At 37.5% G+C, this 18469-nt stretch overlaps 1 protein-coding gene across 1 annotated transcript; it reads left to right on the forward strand.

Annotated features, from left to right (window-relative positions):
• Positions 1-4043: 4043 nt before the first annotated feature.
• LOC119782728 (F-box/LRR-repeat protein 3-like) lies at positions 4044-15554 on the forward strand. Its single transcript, XM_038283828.1, has 6 exons — positions 4044-4351; positions 4896-5106; positions 6692-6856; positions 6956-7078; positions 10897-11068; positions 12754-15554. The coding sequence occupies exons 2-6, from the start codon at positions 4897-4899 to the stop codon at positions 13392-13394; spliced, it is 1311 nt and encodes a 436-aa protein (XP_038139756.1). The 5' UTR covers positions 4044-4351; position 4896; the 3' UTR covers positions 13395-15554.
• Positions 15555-18469: the final 2915 nt, after the last annotated feature.

Consider the following 18469-nt stretch of genomic DNA (forward strand, 5'->3'; position numbering starts at 1 on the left):
ATTGTATGTTTAAATGCAGCTAGTTATGGTCTGAATAATAAAAACTGGTTTTCAACGCCGCTTTCAGCTTCTGTCAACAGCAGTGTTTTCAATGATGTCCAAACCATGATACTTCCACCTCCAAGAAGCCCAAATGCCCCCCCCCCCTTCTGTTTTATTAAAATAATATGAATGTCTGTCCAAAACACATGAGCTTGATGAAATATAAACAGTATATTGGTAAAGGAAACTTTCCAGAACTGTTAGGTGGGAATAGATATGGCTAATTAATAATGTGATGGTTAGACCATAACGGAAGATCAATGGAGCAATTTCCTGCTTTTTTTCAAAATCAGGTTGCTATAACTCGTGAAAATACTACCTAAGATAGTACGGCTTATAATGGATTTTATTTTTGGGATCCAGTTTGTTTAAATGGTTTACCTTTAGGCCTAACACCAGTGTTGGTTCTAGACCAGGGGTCTGCAACATTTCAAATCAAAAGAGCCATTTCTCCCTCAGTTGGGCTAATAAAAATTGTTTCAAACAGCAAAATATTACTTTTTAACAACCTATTATTTTGTTAAATATCTTTCTTAGGAAATATGTTGCCACCTTAAAAAAAACACTTTATTTTATTTTAACTTTTAGAAATGGTGTCAGTGGCTCAATAAGAAGCATTGATTTTCTTCTGTAAGCTATTTGATGTAAAAAAAAAAAAAAAAAGCATTAAAAAAATCTCTGCTAATTAAAAGAAAAATGGCTCTAATGCATATTTCTGGTTCTTTTAATCTCACTCTGTTGGGAAAATTCACATATTCTTTATAAAAATAGCTAAAGTTTCTAAGACTGGTATTTGTTATTATAGTACATTAGTTGTTTAGGTCATTTTTAGGCTCCAGGGCCAAAGGTTGCAGACCCATATTCTAGACTAACTTTGCCAGGAGGCCAGGATAGGCCTTTAAAAAAAAAAAAAAAAAAAAATGGGCCAACCAAACAAAAGAAAAAAACAAATAGGGCAGCAGTTCATTGTTCAGAACATCGATACAAAGTGAGCCGAAGAGATTTGGACTTCTAAGGTCATACAGGTTAAAACTGTAATTCTGTGTGAAAATGACAAAAGCCAAATGTGTAACTTAATTTTTAAATCATCAGAGTGAAACTGCAAAAAAGAAAAAAAAGTTAAACGCTATAATTCATTCGACCACAGGGTGGCGGTATCGTCTTAGAAAGGCAAAAGCAAGCTGTAGGCTGAGGTAACATGATTCTGCACTTTAAATAACTGAAACTATGTTCTCTTGCTTTATCTCATGATCTAATGACGCACTGCAACCCAGATTACATTGCTCTGCACACCACAGAATAATAGATCAGGATAATAAAACCCTCAGATTGTTTATGGCAGCCATGATCTAAAACAGCATCTGCCACTGATGAAGAAAGGGAATCATTTTTTTTCCTTCTCTTTCTAAAGGAAACAAGTTGGCCTGGAGCATATGACCTCTAAACTTTTCACCAAACCTTTCATCATGTGCTGCTTTGATGGTCCAAGAGCATACCTGAATGGATTAATACGTCTAGGCTTTCAAACGCTGCCTCTTTTCAGAGGAGTTATGGTTCTAACCTTTGTGCTGTGACACCTCCATGGAGAATGGAAGAAGATGGAGGTCAGCTGTTTTCTGTCACGCTGAAAACCCTGAACTTCCTTACAGGCCTGTCAGCAGAGTAAACTATCTTTCTGTTACGGCTTTCTAAATGCTGTGTGTGTGTCAGATAACAATGAGGTGTGGCTTGGAGGTCATAAATTCTGTTTTCAGACTGGCAAGATGTATTCATGAAGCCAGACTGTGTTGACTTTATGCACATCAGGGGTGTATTATTTGTTTGACGCATGTTTGTCTTTAGAAAATGTTCTCAGGTGGCAGAATGTGAATTTAATAAATGTCTCAAGGCTGATAATGAATGAAAGAGAGTTTAACCTTTAGCTTGTTGGAACGGCCTACACATCATAACTACAAACCATAAAAACAAGAAAAAATAGAAACTTTTATAAAAAAAGATATATGTTTAACTACTGAATTTGAATTGCCTGTCTTCTAAATTGTTGCCTCTGGGTGGAATGTCAATCTGCAAATCCGTCCCATTTTAATATTTCTCTGTTTTAGCTTCAGCTCAAACTTTGGGCATAATTTCTGGGACTTTTGCCTTTCTTTTTCCTCATCTGGTATTTTTGCTGCCAAGAAACTAGCCAGAAATAACAGGGGAGGAAAAATGAACATCAGGCCTCACTCATCAAAAAACACAAACACCAGATTCTATATCAACACATCTACTGTCAAGGGATTTGAACAGTTTTCTGTTTTGTTTTTTTATTCCCTTTAACAATGTCAGTTTATAGTGATGTTAAAGTAAATATCTAAACAATGACAGATATATTCATTAAAAACATTGTTTACTATGCATCAGCTTATCAAGTTATACATTAATATTACCTGAAGTTTTTTGCATAAAAAGTGAGATTTAACTAAAGGCTCAGCTTTGCCATTTTATCTTTATAAATTGTCCTCTACACTGCAGAGCAAAATAGTTTTGGTGAAAATTACTGAAGAAGAGAGATTTGGGGCATTAAAATTGCAGTTAAGATTTTCATCATCATATCACTAAAAAAAACTGTTCAGGAGCAATTTGGTTATGATTTTTGACATCTCTACAAACTCACTCTGGTTAACACTTAAGCTTTTAACTCAATGATTGTTTTTAAACATTTTAATTTTGGGGTTATGGAGGAGAGAGGGTGCCTAGTGGTTAGGCGATAGAGCTTGGAATCCAGAGGTTCTCTGTTCGAGCCCCACTTCAACAGACTGCCACTCTGGGTCTCTGAGCAAGACCCCTAAGCCCTGATTGCTCCCCGGGCGCCACACAATGGCAGCCCACTGCTCCCCAAGTGGATGGGTTAGATGCAGAGGTAAACTTCTCCAATGTGAGATCAATAAAGTTCAACTATTACTATAAAACCATATTCTGGGCAATATGGAGATCCACCAAAACATCTTTAGTTTCACATATAAGTGGAAAAAAGAAAACACAAAACTTACAACACAGATGAAACCAACAGACATAAGAAGAGGATCATCTGAATGTTTGAGGTCATCCTAATCAGACGGTGTTATTCAGTCAGAATATTAGCGTCCAAAGGATTTTGCGTCTACATTTTTTAACAACTCTTAACTTCCCATTTGAATGGATAGTTGTTTAGGGTTTCCTTTTTTAACTTTTAGTTTATTCACCCATAAACGCAAGGCAAGTTTACATTTATAGAACATTTTATTAGCATGACTACTCAAAATGATTTACATGAGGAGGAAGAAAAAGTACACTGCACTGTCATAAAGTTGAAGTTAGAGAGAATAAACATGAATAATAAAAATTAGAGGTTTATATTTAAAAAATGAAAGGAAAGAAGAGATGCAGCTGGTTTTAAAATATCTTGAATAAAGTAAACAGACTTATATTTTAGCCATATTAAAATCCCTTTAACATGGAAGAAATTTCAAACGTGATAAACTCTGTGGTAAAGTTCTCGGGACGGTCTCTATCTCTGACATTATCACAAGCTGCCCTGTCCTAAACTCCTTGATATTATTTGGCTTTGAATGCATTATATTCTATTTAGGCTATCATGTTACTTTTTTTCCCAGATAGTTAAAAATCAATATAAAAATAAAAAAGCTATTAATAAATTACATTTAACATCAGAGCAAGTATTGCACTGTAATGGTATTGTGGTTTTACATTCCCTTCAGAAATTGTCTTTACATGTATGACTGTGTATTAAACATTTAGTAAATAGAAATAAAGTAGGAAGACAGAAAACATTTCTGATTCCATAAATATATAACATTTGCTATGTTATAGTTATTTCTTTGCATCAACCACATCATGTAACACCCCTTAGCAGTTGGTGGCGGTAATGCTCACCTAACGTTTCTGCCAACCGCCATAAAAAATTCAAGAAGAAGAGATTCTTGTTGACACCACTATGGGGGACTCGTGCGCCCCCTGCTGATCGTTCACTATAGCTGCAGCGCCCGATCCGTATAGCAACACAAACGCCATCTTTGGCCGACAGAGTGCTGCACTGAAGCAGAGTTATTGGGTCGAAACTAGGTCAGGCGTCTGGAAAACCAGAAGACTTTTTTGAAGATCTCCACTAGGAACCCTTTGGTGTTGGTGTTCAGTAAAGTTCGGCTAACACCGTGTTGTCGTACGGTCCAATGTGTTTGATCGCTTGGCCAGCACGTACGCAGTTTTATTTTGTCGGTCCCGGTTGATCCGCTGTAAATAAACAACCAACAGTGGAGCTGAAAGCCAGGTGAGATAAACAGACAAAGTGAAACTCAAAACATAAACTTTGTTGTAAATTGATTTTCTATCTCTCTTTTTTTTTTTTACTTTACTTTTTTTATTAGCAACTTGCTAATAATAGTTAGCTAAACCCCAGCGTGTTTTTAAGCTAGTTATCCGTGTTTATGTGTGTTTTAACGTCTGTTTTATCGACATTAATAAACATTTCTGTCCATTTGATATGGCTTTAGACATACTTTCGGCGTCAACTGTATCTAACATGTTTTAGTGTTGAAATTGAGAGGGAGGCGTGACCTGTGAGTACAAATGTTTTCATTGTGAAGCTAGAGATAGAATGGGTTCGCCTCTTTCACACGCCAGCGTACTTAGCGGCGCGGCGGGTGGTGCAATGATCAAAGTTAAAGGTGGTCTGTTAGTGTTCAAAGTGAATTTTAATATAACGACCTCTTTCATACTGATTTCAAGACTCTAACTGAGTGTAAAGTGATCTATGGATTGATGATTTTATTCTGCCCGTGGTTTGTTTTAAACTCAATATTCCATTCTCCTAGAATGAAACGAAGTTTCCAAGAGAATGAGCAGGAGGAAGGAGGAGGCCCCAGCTGGGGGGGTCAGAAGACTATCAAATGGTCCGCTAAGCAGGGGGGAGAGGAGGAACTGGAGGAGGAGGAGAAGGCAGCCAGCTGGGAGTGTTTGCCACAGGAGCTCCTGCTTCACATTTTCCAGTACCTCCCGCTGCTGGACAGGGCTTATGCTTCTCAGGTATCCTTATAGCATTGATTACACACTGATTCTGCTCTTTGTAGATGTTGCATTAATATTCTGATTATTATTATCACTATTAAAGTCCTTACCCCACTGCAATGTTTCACATTTTGGCGTCATATGAGATATACTAGAAAGATTGAGCTAGAAGTGAGATAAATATTCTTTAGTAAGCCTTGATAGATTAGAGAGTTGTTTAAATGTTCACTTCATGGCGGGACAAAAACATCAGCATACAGGAAAAGCAGTAAAGAATGGCCTAGTCAAAGTCTAGGTCTAGATTTAACTGATCGTGGTCCATGAAGTCGATCTGAGCTAGAGGTATTTTTGCAATGAAAAATTTTCTCAGGTTAGGAGGGATTTAGTCAGGATTAAGGTAATCATTTGCATATCACAGTGATTGGATCTCTAAAAAAACTGAACTGAACTGGGGCCCTGTCACACCTTGCAGATTTAGCAGCGTATGACCAACGTCCCAGAATGTTCTAAAACGCTGGCATACCCTGAACTTTCTATGTATTTTTTATTTTTATTTTGGGCCTATACATATAATATTCTAGAATTAATGTCCAACGGAGGGGAGCAGCGATGCACCCGGGGTGATTGATTTGATTAACCTAGCTGCTGTTTACTGCCTGCCAAAAAAAAAGAAGAAATAGAAAGAAAAGCAGCTTCATGTCTGCTAGGAGGCTTGTTGGTCATGGGCGTGAACGCAAGGAGGATCCATCACACTCACCTTCTTGCTCTCCCTATGATGAGGATGAAGTCTGGAGGAGTACTGACAGTTTCCTCCCGTGAACCCCCTCTCATACCAAAACATACGCCATTAAACAATAGCTATATGTTAGAAACACGTTCAGTGGACGTCTGGAACACGTGAAATACGTTGATATGTGTTGGAGATAAGTTCTTGATAAGTTACGCATCAGTTATGCACAAGTTACTCATTGTTTCTGGATAAGCTGGACGCAACGACTTATGAGTAACTTAGACTTAACGTATGTCAACGATCAGATAACTTACCTTTAACTTATGTTTGGCATACGCTGGCATACCTTGACGTACTTGCCGTATGTCGACGTGTACCAGCATGTTTCAGCATGCTTATAACTTATATAAAACGTACACATAACTTATCCAACGTATGCCAGCATTTTTGCCAGAATTTTTGTATGTCTGGCATGCGCTGTCTAAATCATCAAGGTGTGAAGGGCTATACAACCGTTATGCAGGTTCAGATTGACATCACTCTGATTGGTGAAAGGTAGGCAATTGATTGCTGATAATAAATCCCGGAGAACTTTCATGTGAGCCTAAATTCCAGTATAGTCTGGCAGTCACACCTTTATTTACTGAAGATTTCATGGAACAATGGAGCAGATACGGTTGGTTTCATCATTTATGGCCTAGCAGACGTGCTTTCAGAGTGTCTTAAAGTGGCTTAAGATCATAATCCCAGTCTGCCCACACTTGTAGCTGGTGTTGTCTCCTTCAGTAAAGTTGGACATTTATTTTGGTGTGAAAGTCAGAAAGCTTTCATGTTAAATCCGATGTCTCTACTAATGAGTGTATTTTTCTCCAGGTATGCCGGGGCTGGAATCAGGCTTTCCACATGCCAGAGCTGTGGCGCTGCTTTGAGTTTGAGCTGAACCAGCCAGCCAGCTCCTACCTGAAGGCCACACACCCAGATCTAATCAAACAGATCATCAAAAAACACTCCAACCACCTCCAGTACGTCAGCTTCAAGGTAAGACAGGTAGAGGGTTTCAGTTAAAGTGCACACATTGCGATGGATTCACGTCCGCTGTTCAAAGAGAGGGTTTAACTTTCTGAGTGTGACATGCAGGTGGACAGCAGCAGAGAGTCTGCAGAGGCAGCGTGTGACATCCTCTCTCAGCTGGTGAACTGCTCTTTGAAAACTCTGGGACTCATATCCACAGCCAGGCCCAGCTTCATGGAGATGCCTAAGGTAAGGCTGTAGGGAAGCCATAACTCAGCCACCCAGACCTCAGATGTCTCAATTGATGAAATGAGGCTGTTCTGATTGATGCTGTATGCCCGCGAGAAGGTCTAGGCCTGAAAATCTCTCCACTTAACAGATTAAAATGTCAAATTTTGTCTTTGTTTTCTTTAACATTTTATCTCTGAGAGTACATCACTGCTTAAAGTTAAAGGAATAGTACACCCAAAACATGATTAGCCTTCATTTTCTACTCACCCCCATGCTGAACAACACTCTGGAGTACTTTTTTGATATCTCAAATGCATCTGGAGATCTGGGAGGCTTCTTACTGTCTGCTGACATTCAAATAATGGAGGTCTATGGTGCCCGAGACAGAAAGGTCCATAAAAGTCCACAAAAACGTGTCAATATTCCTCCATACTGCTCGTCCAATGTAATCCAAGTGTCCTGAGTGGGTAGCATCCAGAATTTACTCGAAACGAAGTGATTTAGAATGTTTTAGAGCCTAAACAGTAGTGTATAGGATTTCCTAATAGCGCGTTCACGATTCTACGGAAGCCGGCAGACCAAACCAGCGCATTCAGCTCGGCAAAGAACTCATGCTCTTCCTCAACACTGAAGTCCTCAGACATTTTTCTTTCGTTGTTTCTTTCTTTGCACAGGTAAACAGCACATTTCTTCTTCTACGCTTGCATTATCGGCAGAGCAGACGCTGAATGCGCACTTTCTTCCGGTTTGGTCTGCCGGCTTCCGTAGAATCGTGAGCGCGCATGGGGGCGCTATTAGGAAATCCTATACACTACTGTTTAGGCTCTAAAACGTTCTAAATGACTTCGTTTCGAGTAAATTCTGGATGCTACCAACTCAGGACACTTGGATTACATTGGACGAGCAGTATGGAGGAATATTGACACGTTTTTGTGGACTTTTATGGACCTTTCTGTCTCGGGCGCCATAGACCTCCATTATTTGAATGTCAGCAGACAGCAAGAAGCCTCCCAGATCTCCAGATGCATTTGAGATATCAAAAAAGTACTCCAGAGTTTTGTTCAGCATGGGGGTGAGTAGAAAATGAAGGCTAATCATGTTTTGGGTGTACTATTCCTTTAAGTAAAGGCTTTTATACCAGAATGATTTGAACAGAAGGCAGCAAAGGTTGGCTTTGCAGGTGAAGCTGTTTGCTAAACCATTTTATCATCCATTCTTAAATGGATTTGGTTTGTTTAATAGCAGAGTCGGTGGTAAATCAATCAGCCAATTAATAAAGCTTTATAAGCAGAGGCTTTTCATACAAGGACTGCAGTGTTTTACTGAGGCTGAGAACTGACAGATTGGTGAGAAAATATATAATTATAATCAAACAGAATAAACAAGAAAAAATGACAGCATTTTAATAAAACTAACAACAAATATTTAACATTGATGAAGTTTAAGAATAGATGTTAGGAATAATTAAATGGAGAGAGAATAGTAAAGCATAATTTTATAAGATATGGATTGCAAAGTTTTAAAATAACTATAAAATCAGACAAAAGTACTTATTATTATTATATTTTTTTATGAAATAGTACAGAAAGGGAAAAGGTTAGCTGGTCAATTCTTTTTTTTTTTTTTTTTTTTATGAGTTAGGGATCTGATCGGAGTATTTTATAGCACATAGCAGGGCTTGGTTGACCGGCAGGCAGGGCAGCATCAGCAGTGGCTGTCAATCCAAACACAGAGCTGAGTGAGAAGTCAAAGCTGTAAATTCAGCCAGCCTTCGGCAGGAAGAGGAGATGCACTAGTTAATTGACAAAAAGGATCACAATCAATGCAGGATCCCCTGATTGGCTGAATGAAAACAGACGGGTCAAACTCAGAGACATCTGACTGCAATTAATTGATTAAATTCATTAAAACTAAGACTTTTTCAGCTTCTAAGCAAACCAGGAGCATGTACTTTATGCACGTCTTTGGCCCAATTAATATCAACATTTTTAATCATATTCTGTAAATCCATATTATTATTTTTTTGATGGATGAAAAAAACCTTCCAGCTAAGAATCTACAGAAAATGTTTTTGGTCCCTTAAAAAAAACAAACGGAATCAGTAAAAAAATCAGTCGACAGCTTAGACCACCTAGGAAATGGAAAATTGGTGCTGAGCAGGGAAATGGTATTTGGTGCTTCTGTTGGATAAGATGAAGCAGAGTAACTTTTTTATTTATAAATTTTTTTTAGGAGATCTGAGCTTTTCCAATGCGGGAAGATTCAGCTGAAGTGTGTTTGGGCTTCAGCTGAGGAGCGTTATGGACGGTTTCCTATGTAGAAATGTTTCCATTGGTTGGATGGCTTGGCGCTGACTGTCACTTCCTGATCCGTACCGGAAGCACAATCTGTACCATCGGCTCATTTGTGAATGTCCAAGCATATATACATCCAGGTTACCATAGATAATATAATTATGGTACTAAAAGTACATATTTTTACCCTTAAATCACTAAACAATGCTAATACAAATCTTTAAAACGTTCTTTCTGACTTTTCTGAGACAATTTGATGCTTTTTACATTTTCTCCGTTAAACTGCTTCTCTGACATCATCATCGGACATGCTCAGAGCAGTCCCACAAAATATGATTTCACCATTTTTATCTGCATTTTAGCTGTTTCTTTCTTTAGATTACCCACTATATACCATAAAGGAAAACATAAAACTCAAAAAGACTAGATTTCTGTTTAAATCCAAAGCCAAAAAACATAGAGAAAGTAGACTAGGATCCCTATCCAGCACAGACAGGTGATTATAATAGGATTTGAATGTGTTTATTTTATCAGGAAATGCATTATTAACCTTCAACACATTCTAGTTTAGTGCGCTTGTTATTTTTAAGGATGGAAAAACATTTTTAATCAAGAGGATGTATATGTGCTTGCGCAAATGAGCTGATGGTTCGGATCGGACATCCGGTACGGATTGGGTACCTCTTCCATGGGATTTAATCTGACAATTTCCTTGGGAAATGTAAAATCCTTGTAGACTAGATGAAGCAGAGAGCTGGAGAGGATGTGGTTGTGTCCAACTTTTGGTAGATAAAAGATTGGTTGTTGTATTGCTTACAAGAAAACGAAGAAAAATAATCAGTCATTGAAAACTTAATTTAATCACTCCTAAAATCTGCTTGCTTTAGTGTCCTGCATGATTTACAGAACCTAAAACAATTAAAGACTCTGATTGGCTCTCTGCTTTAGATTAATAATTAATTACTGAACATCACTTTCATCCAGTCGTCCTCGGTCCCTGCATGCTCCTCTTTAACCAACTCGTCCTTTTCGTTTAGGTATAAATGATCATAAACAGTTATTTTATTGGATTTTAAACTGTCCCGTCTGTAGTTTCATTAGTTCAACTTATACTAATTAAACTTGACTTTTTAAAAAAATTTTATTCGCTTTGATGCTTTATTTTTCAAACCAATCTCCCTGGAAACAAGCAGCAAGCACTAAAGAGCATTTAATTAGTTGTTTCAAGTGGCAGCGCTTTTAAAAGCAACATGTTTCTCATCAATAAGTTGGGTAAAATGGTTTCAGACTTAGATTAGTGTGGTCACAGTCTTTGCTAATCAATATTTTATTACAGTATCTTATTATTTATCCCATTTCAACTTAAAAAAAAAAAAAAAACAACCTTTGTTTAACCATTAGGTTGAAAATATTCTCATACTTTGGTGCAGATAAAACCAACAGAAAAGCATCCTTATAGTTTTAAACCATAACAGCTTTAAGTCTCAGTATTTCTGCAGGTTTGCTTCACTAAATGTCTCTTTTTCTATTGTCCTTCCACAGTCCCACTTTATTTCTGCTCTGACGGTGGTTTTTGTCAACTCCAAATCCCTGTCCTCTCTGAAAATCGACGACACGCCTGTGGATGACCCTTCTCTTAAAGTCCTGGTGGCCAATAACAGCGACACACTCAAGCTGCTGAAAATGAGCAGCTGCCCTCACGTTTCTCCTGCAGGTACTAACGCAACACAAGCTTTGCTTTATTGCTGTTAATTATTAATGACTGACTCATTATCGCTGAGAACATAATTTTTTTCTAAGATAAATATAGTTTAGTTCATTTATGTTGGGGAAATTCAACATAAAAGTCCTCTTGGAGAGTTCATCATATTAAAGGAAGAGTTCAGATAAAACTACATACAGCTCACATACATGAGTCCAAACTGATATTTTATGTAGTTTGGTCCAGTCTTCTCTAGACTCACAATCATCAGAAATAATTTCCTGAAAGCTGTTATTAGAATGGGCACCAAGTTTCCTCTTAAATGCCCTGAAACAAAAAACAAATTGCCATTTTATAGCTAATGTCGTCCAAATTGATAACATAGATGGTAAATTGTTGTAAAGTTTGTCTTTGAAAGGCTGTAAAATTCCTCAAGGTTTTTTTTTTTTTAACTTTCTCTCATGTTAAAACTGCAACACAAAATATCTTCAGTGTTTTTAACATTTTGTTACAAAGTGAGGGTGGAAACGGTTGGAGCTCATTGATATTCAGGCTTCCTTAAGCAGTTATTTGTAGTTACAGCATGTCGCTGTATTAACAGCTGCATGTCTCAGCTTGGTGTACAGATATGCGTTGACTAGAAGGGTTCTGTTGTAGCGGGTCGTTGCGTACAATTTTTATGAACATGTCGGCCCTGTGACTGACCTCTTGGGACCCTCCCCATATGGCTCTTTCCAATATATTTCAGCACAAACCGTTTACATCGAAAGTTGTCAAAATGACGCTGAAATTGGGCTATTACATAGACTTTAATGAGCATAACAGCTGCAGAAACTGTGTTTTTTTTAAAAACACCTTTACATTCTAATTTGCACATGCATGTGAGAAGTGCTGTAGAAACCTGAACCTTGCACCTTTCACTCTGCCAGCGACTCATGCTGAGCGCCTGCAGGCAGGTGAACACATGACCTACCGCCCCGCCTGCAGACATCTCTGAAAGCAGGGGTGAGGTCACCAGGTTACGAAAAGATTCCCAAACAACCCATCTGTCAAGCCAAACAGACTGATGGTCAGAATATTTTTATTTTTAACCAACTACAATGCAACATTGCCGGTGTGTTGCTGCCTTCCTGCGACTGCAGGCGGATCAGAGCATCTCTGGGTCAAGCATATAGTTTGGTTATTATGGAAAGATTTCACCTCCAACATGGAGAAAGGATGAGGGGAAAAAAATGGAGTGGGGTTAACTAGCAAAGGGACATAAAAAAAAAAAAAAAAATCCTGGTGAGAACCCTAACTGGGCTAATTAAACGTCAATTATTACTCTGGCTGCATAGTCCGGGTGGCTGAGATTGGAGAACTTTGGGGGAATTTTTGTTTTTTATTTATTTTTAATCTGAAATCATCTCTGACCATCTTATCTGCTGAATCACAGCATCCCCACAGCAGGATTCTGCCACCGCTATGTGTCTCTATGGGGATGCTATGTATAGATGTGTGAGGTTTCCGCTTCACTTGAAGGTAGATTAATTAGATCTTTTTAGTCTAATTTTCCTTTTATTTAATGCTTCTTGACTACTTTGCATGACTAAGACATGACATTCTTGTAAATATGCTGCAGGTTGTGGTTGGATTGTAACAGTTCTACCATGGCATTGTGCAGTAGATTCCAACAGGTTCTGTCCTCCTGTTTCCAGGCATCATGTGTGTGGCTGATCAGTGCCATGGCCTGAGAGAACTGGCTCTGAACTACCACTTATTGAGTGATGAACTCCTCATCGCCCTCTCCTCAGAGAAGCATGTTCACCTGGAGCACCTTCGCATCGACGTGGTCAGTGAGAACCCAGGCCAGCAGTTCCACACTATCAAGAAGAGCAGCTGGGACGCCATGGTGCGCCACTCCCCCAAATTCAACCTGGTCATGTACTTCTACCTCTACGAGGAAGAGTTCGACCCTTTCTTCCGCGACGAAATCCCCGTCACACACCTGTACTTCGGCCGCTCCGTCAGCAAAGACGTGCTGGGCCGGGTTGGGCTCACCTGCCCCCGTCTGGTTGAGCTGGTGGTGTGCGCCAACGGGCTGCGGCCCCTGGACGAGGAGCTCATCCGCATCGCCCAGCGCTGCACGCAGCTGTCCGCCATAGGCCTGGGAGAGTGCGAAGTGTCCTGCAGCGCCTTCGTGGAGTTTGTGAAGATGTGTGGAGACAGACTGAAACAGCTGTCCATCATGGAGGAAGTGCTGGTACCTGATCACCGTTACGAGCTGGACGATATCCACTGGGAGGTGTCGAAGCATTTGGGTCGCGTCTGGTTCCCAGACATGATGCCCACATGGTAGACAGCTGGAGAATGTAAAGGTTCGGTGGGGGTTTCAATTCGGTTTTCCTCATTTTTACAGGTACAAGGCAACAACGCCTCTTAGTTCTTGATCTCATTTGTTCTTTTTTTTTGTTTCATTCATTACAGCACCACCTCGCAGATGCATGTATATAATTTAATCACTTCCATCATTTAGCATGTTTCTCCCCTGAGCCTTTCAGGCTTGTTTTTATCCGTGCATCATTTGTTTGGTTTCTGCACAGACTTCTGGAATCTGTAAGGCTTTGAGGAATAACGTGTCACAGAGAACCGGTTCCATGTCTTTGTTGGTGAGATGCAGGCAGAGACTTTATGTAAATATGAGAATATAGTAGATATTTTTGCCTTGTAAGGGTATAAATAAAATCCTTTTAATAAAAGGAAGCAGCTTCATAGAGATGGATTTAATAAACCAAGTATAACTTGTCTGCACACTATAATGTGCGTGAGGTTGATCAGAGGGGTAATTTGTTTAATCTTCGTGGTAGGAAAAAGGTAATAGCAGTACATGCATTAGAAAGGTTGATCAGCAATATAAGCTAGGTTGGTTGTGGTTAATCTGTGTGTGAACTGTTGTGGAAGATATATTTTTAAATCTTATTTGTGTTGTTAACTCGTCTTTTTAAAGAAGCTGTCTCTATGTGATACAGACGGTGGAGGTCATGAGATGGCAGTCTGGTACGCAGTCAGAGATGGTTTCTGTCCAATATTTTAGCTCTTAACGGTTTTCCTTCATAGAGCGCTACTTCCTATCTCAATTTATCATCTCCTGTTTCCAACAACAACTGGCTGGCCATGAGGATCTTGTAAATATCTACTGTTTTAATTATGTTTTTTGTCATTTAACTATGACACTATCAATTCTGTATGTCAAATTATCCTGTACATACTCTAAAATTGTTAATATTTAAAGTACAGATGTTATTATGCAGTATAATTGCACATGTATTGTATAGCTTGTTTCACCTTTTGTTTAATGAAGGTCTCACACTTGGCAAAGCAAGCTTTTGTGGTAATTATTTTACAATTATAATTTTTTTTTAATTCTGTTTTATCTTAAACATTTTAACTTTAATAATTTGGAACTATGAGGTAATATATGAGAATAAAAAAACTTGGAAACAAAAAATGCACAAGTACAATAAACTACTGTCGTCTACGTGAGGGAGGAACTATAATCGTTTTCTAGTTTACGCAAGTTAAAATACCTAATGTAGGTTTATGGCAGTAAGGAAAATGAAAACAGATTCAATTATGAATCCCTAAGATTTATAGAGGTTTTTTGAACTTTAGATATAAATATATTTAACTAAACATATTGGTGTTGTGGTCATTTTGGTTTTTTTTAAAAGAAAAAAAGCTGTGGACAATATAAACAAAAAATATGGTGATTCTTTTTTTGAAAGAATAAGGAAAATCTATTGAACCCCTGAATTTACCAAAATGTAAAAAAATTGAATTCCTAACAATGAAGTTATTAACTTGCTGTTAGAAAGTAAAGTTGATTATTCAGTGAAGGAGAGAAGCCTTTGCGTTTGACTGAAAGGAGACATGGAACTGACTTGCTTAAAATAATACAAAGCACTAAAAGGCTAACTTGTTATTGAAAGTTCAAAGAAATGGTGAATGTTTGATGCTGAAAAAACTGACTTCAGTTGAAATAGAAAAAGGTTTATGATGACTTCTACACCCCTCATTTCTGTTTTTCTAGAACAATGCTGTCCCACTCTATGCTTTACTTTAAATTGATATGGTGCAGCAATCTTTTATTTAACACAATGTGTCTCTATTATTTGTACATCTAATATCCTGCTGCTCTGTTATGGATCCATCCTGTGTTCATGCCGCCCCCATTAATGAAAACTAATACTTTGATTTGAATTGTTGTGTTTGTAAATACATGCCATCTGCTGGTAAGTGTGGTTAAACGCCTCTTATTACCCGTGCAAGTGCGTTACTGTCGCATCTCACGCATGGGATGGAGAGCTGCTGTTTCTTTTGAGAGTTCAGCTGCATTTAAGTTATATTTTCTCTAAATAAAACTGTATAATACTGAGATTTATTTTGAAAGGAACTTGTACTTTCCCCCCAGAGTTATACGATAGTTTATAATGTCATTAAAAATACTGGTTAAAACAAATCTTGTGTGGAATTATTTGACATATGGCTATTACATTTCAACTTACATTTAATATCCTCCATATTGAATATAAACTAAACAGAGAAAAGTAATTTGTCTCTTTATCTTTTTTTTTTGTAAATGTGAACATATCTGTAAACAAATATGTAGTTAATGGGATTTGAGAACTCGCACTATGAACAGTATGTGTAACAGAAGCTTAGAGACACGCATCACTAATACATTTATTGGGGATAATATGTAACTCTTAAATGTAAAAGATAAAGAATAAACAGATCAAATATCCTTAAACAAATGGTAGTCTAAAATATGCATATATATGCATATGCATACATCCCAAGTTCCAAAAGCTCATTTCAGAGAGAAAAGAAAATATAACACTCATCTTAAAGCAGAATATACTAAAGTATACACAGGTCTAGTGAAGAACTGTGTATGTTTGGTATATATATATATATATATATATATATATATATATATATATATATATACATATTGGGGTTGTCGAAGGTATCGAAACTAAAACGTGTATGGATACAATACTCATTTTCAAAAGTATTGATGCCACAGAACAGAGTTATTTTCTCTCTTGAAGTCACAGAATAAAGCGGAGAAAATTAGACGTGCATCCAAAAAGCCGACTCTACCGTCCATGTTTGACAAAACAACGAAAATATGAGGCCACGTCTCCAGAAGCTATGAAAATAAACAGAGCTGTGGCAGAGTACATATGTATGGATCAAGTTCCTATTTAACTGTGTAGAAACCTGGGTTCCAACAACTTATTAAGCAGCTCAAACCCAAGGTATGCTCTTCCCTCCCAGAACACAGCATTTATTTTTATTTGTTAACTGGTTTGGCTAGTGTCATTGTGTGTGTAAAGCATAGCCAAGAAAGGAACATTTATTTCATATTTTTTTTATAAAGCTTAACAATGTGCACAGCATACAACCTAATATCATTCTTATTAGTGTATTTATTTATTGCATTTTATTTATTAGTAAAATTATTTCTGTTAAATGTGCTGTTTTTATCCTTGTATCAAAAATGATATCAAGTATCTATCAAGTATCTATTCCTGAATAATGGTATCGAGTTGAAAATTTTAGTCTTGTGACATATATATATATATATATATATATATATATATATTTATACATACATACATATATAGTGGTATGGGGTCATGCTGGGTCCGCGATTTCGGCTGGTCTACAGTGAGAGAGGCTGTTAGCGGCAGACGCTGGGGGAGCAAAAATTTGTTTTGTTGAAGTTAAAGTGACGGAGGTGTAATTTGGAGTTAGTTGTAGATAACTTTAAATAAGGAAGTAAGATGGAAGAATGCGAAGAATTAGATGACTCGGATAATTGTAGTTTGAGTAGTGATTATTGTAATAGAAGTGGTAAAACAGGAAACTGGCAAACAGTGAGTCGAGGAAATAAGAAAAGGAAAGGCTTTGAATCTGATGAAGAAAAAAGAGAGGAAAATACAAATGAAATGAAAGTGATTCTTAGATTCCAGAACCCATGTGCATTGAATCCGTTAAAGATAAGTGAGGCAATATATAAAATAGTAGGTGAAGTGAATACAGTCAAAACGCTAAGAGATGGCAATCTATTGGTATTATGCAGAGATAGAGATCAGGTGCAGGGACTAATGAGAAGCAAGACGTTGTTGGGAAAAACAATCAAGCCGCAAATATGGCAGGAAAGAGGAAAAGTAATGGGAGTAATATATGGAGTATCAACTGATTTGACGGAGGAAGAGATTAAAGGTAATATAAAAGGAGCTCGAGTGATTAAAGTGAAACGTCTGTTTGCTACAAGAGAAGGAGTTAAAAGTCCTAGTAAATCAGTTATGTTAGTACTAGAAGAAGATAGATTACCTGAAAAAATGATGATTGGGTTTGTCAGCTATACAGTTAGGCAATACATTCCTCCACCAACCAGGTGTTACAAATGTCAGAGGTTCGGACATATTGCTGCTGCTTGCAGAGCTAAGGCCAGGTGTTCCAAGTGTGGAGGGGAGCATGAATATGGGAAATGTTCTGAAGGAACTAAGTTAAGGTGCTGTAACTGTGGTGGGGAACACAGTGCTGCATTTAAAGGATGTGAAGCTCATAAAAGAGCAGTACAGGTACAAAATATACGTGTCAAAGAAAAAGTTACCTATGCAGATGCAGTTAAAAAGGTAAGTAACTCAAATGTTAATGCTAAAAGTATTTCTGTGCCTCACACTCCACCTCAAAAAACAGAGCAAACCCAGAGCCTGAATACCTCAGGAAATACAATGATTGTGGATAAAAATAAATTTGTTGCATTTATTGTGGAAGTAATAAATTGTTCAGCTCAGACAGATAGTAGAACAGAGCGAATTAAAATAATAATCAAAGCAGCAGAAAAATACCTTGAGATGGAAGACCTGTCTTTTGAGTCAATCAGTGCAGTTTTAACAGGGATTAATGAAAGTCAACAGTCCAGGAGTGGTGACAATTGATGGTCTTATCCATATTACAGTGGAATGCAAGAAGCTTAATTGCTAATGGCCAAGAATTAAAATATTTTATTGAAAGACAGAATGTTAAACCAAATATAGTATGTATTCAAGAAACCTGGTTAAAACCATCACTTGATTTTATTCTTAGTGGATATATTGAACTACGTAAAGATAGAAACCCAAATGTAGGAGGAGGTGTTGCCATATTTGTTCAGCAGGGAATTAATTATAAAGTTTTAAATATAAATGAAGAAATAGAAGTAATAGGGATTGAGGTATGGATTAGTAAATCAAAATTTAATATAATAAATTATTATAATCCATGTAAAAAAATAAGTAGAGAAATACTGGATAGTATTTATGTGAAGGAAAATGTTAAAAATATTTTATGTGGAGATTTTAATGCTCATAATACCTT

Source organism: Cyprinodon tularosa, unplaced genomic scaffold (genome assembly GCF_016077235.1).
Source record: "Cyprinodon tularosa strain WSP-4 unplaced genomic scaffold, ASM1607723v1 ctg197, whole genome shotgun sequence".
Taxonomy (NCBI): Eukaryota; Metazoa; Chordata; class Actinopteri; order Cyprinodontiformes; family Cyprinodontidae; genus Cyprinodon; species Cyprinodon tularosa.

Bases quoted from the DNA above. Each gene is read 5' to 3' on its own strand.
- LOC119782728 (XM_038283828.1), top strand. From the start codon at position 4,897: ATGAAACGAAGTTTCCAAGAGAATGAGCAGGAGGAAGGAGGAGGCCCC. The intron at 5,107-6,691 runs GTATCCTTATAG...ATTTTTCTCCAG, and splicing joins ACAGGGCTTATGCTTCTCAG to GTATGCCGGGGCTGGAATCA. The intron at 7,079-10,896 runs GTAAGGCTGTAG...GTCCTTCCACAG, and splicing joins GCTTCATGGAGATGCCTAAG to TCCCACTTTATTTCTGCTCT.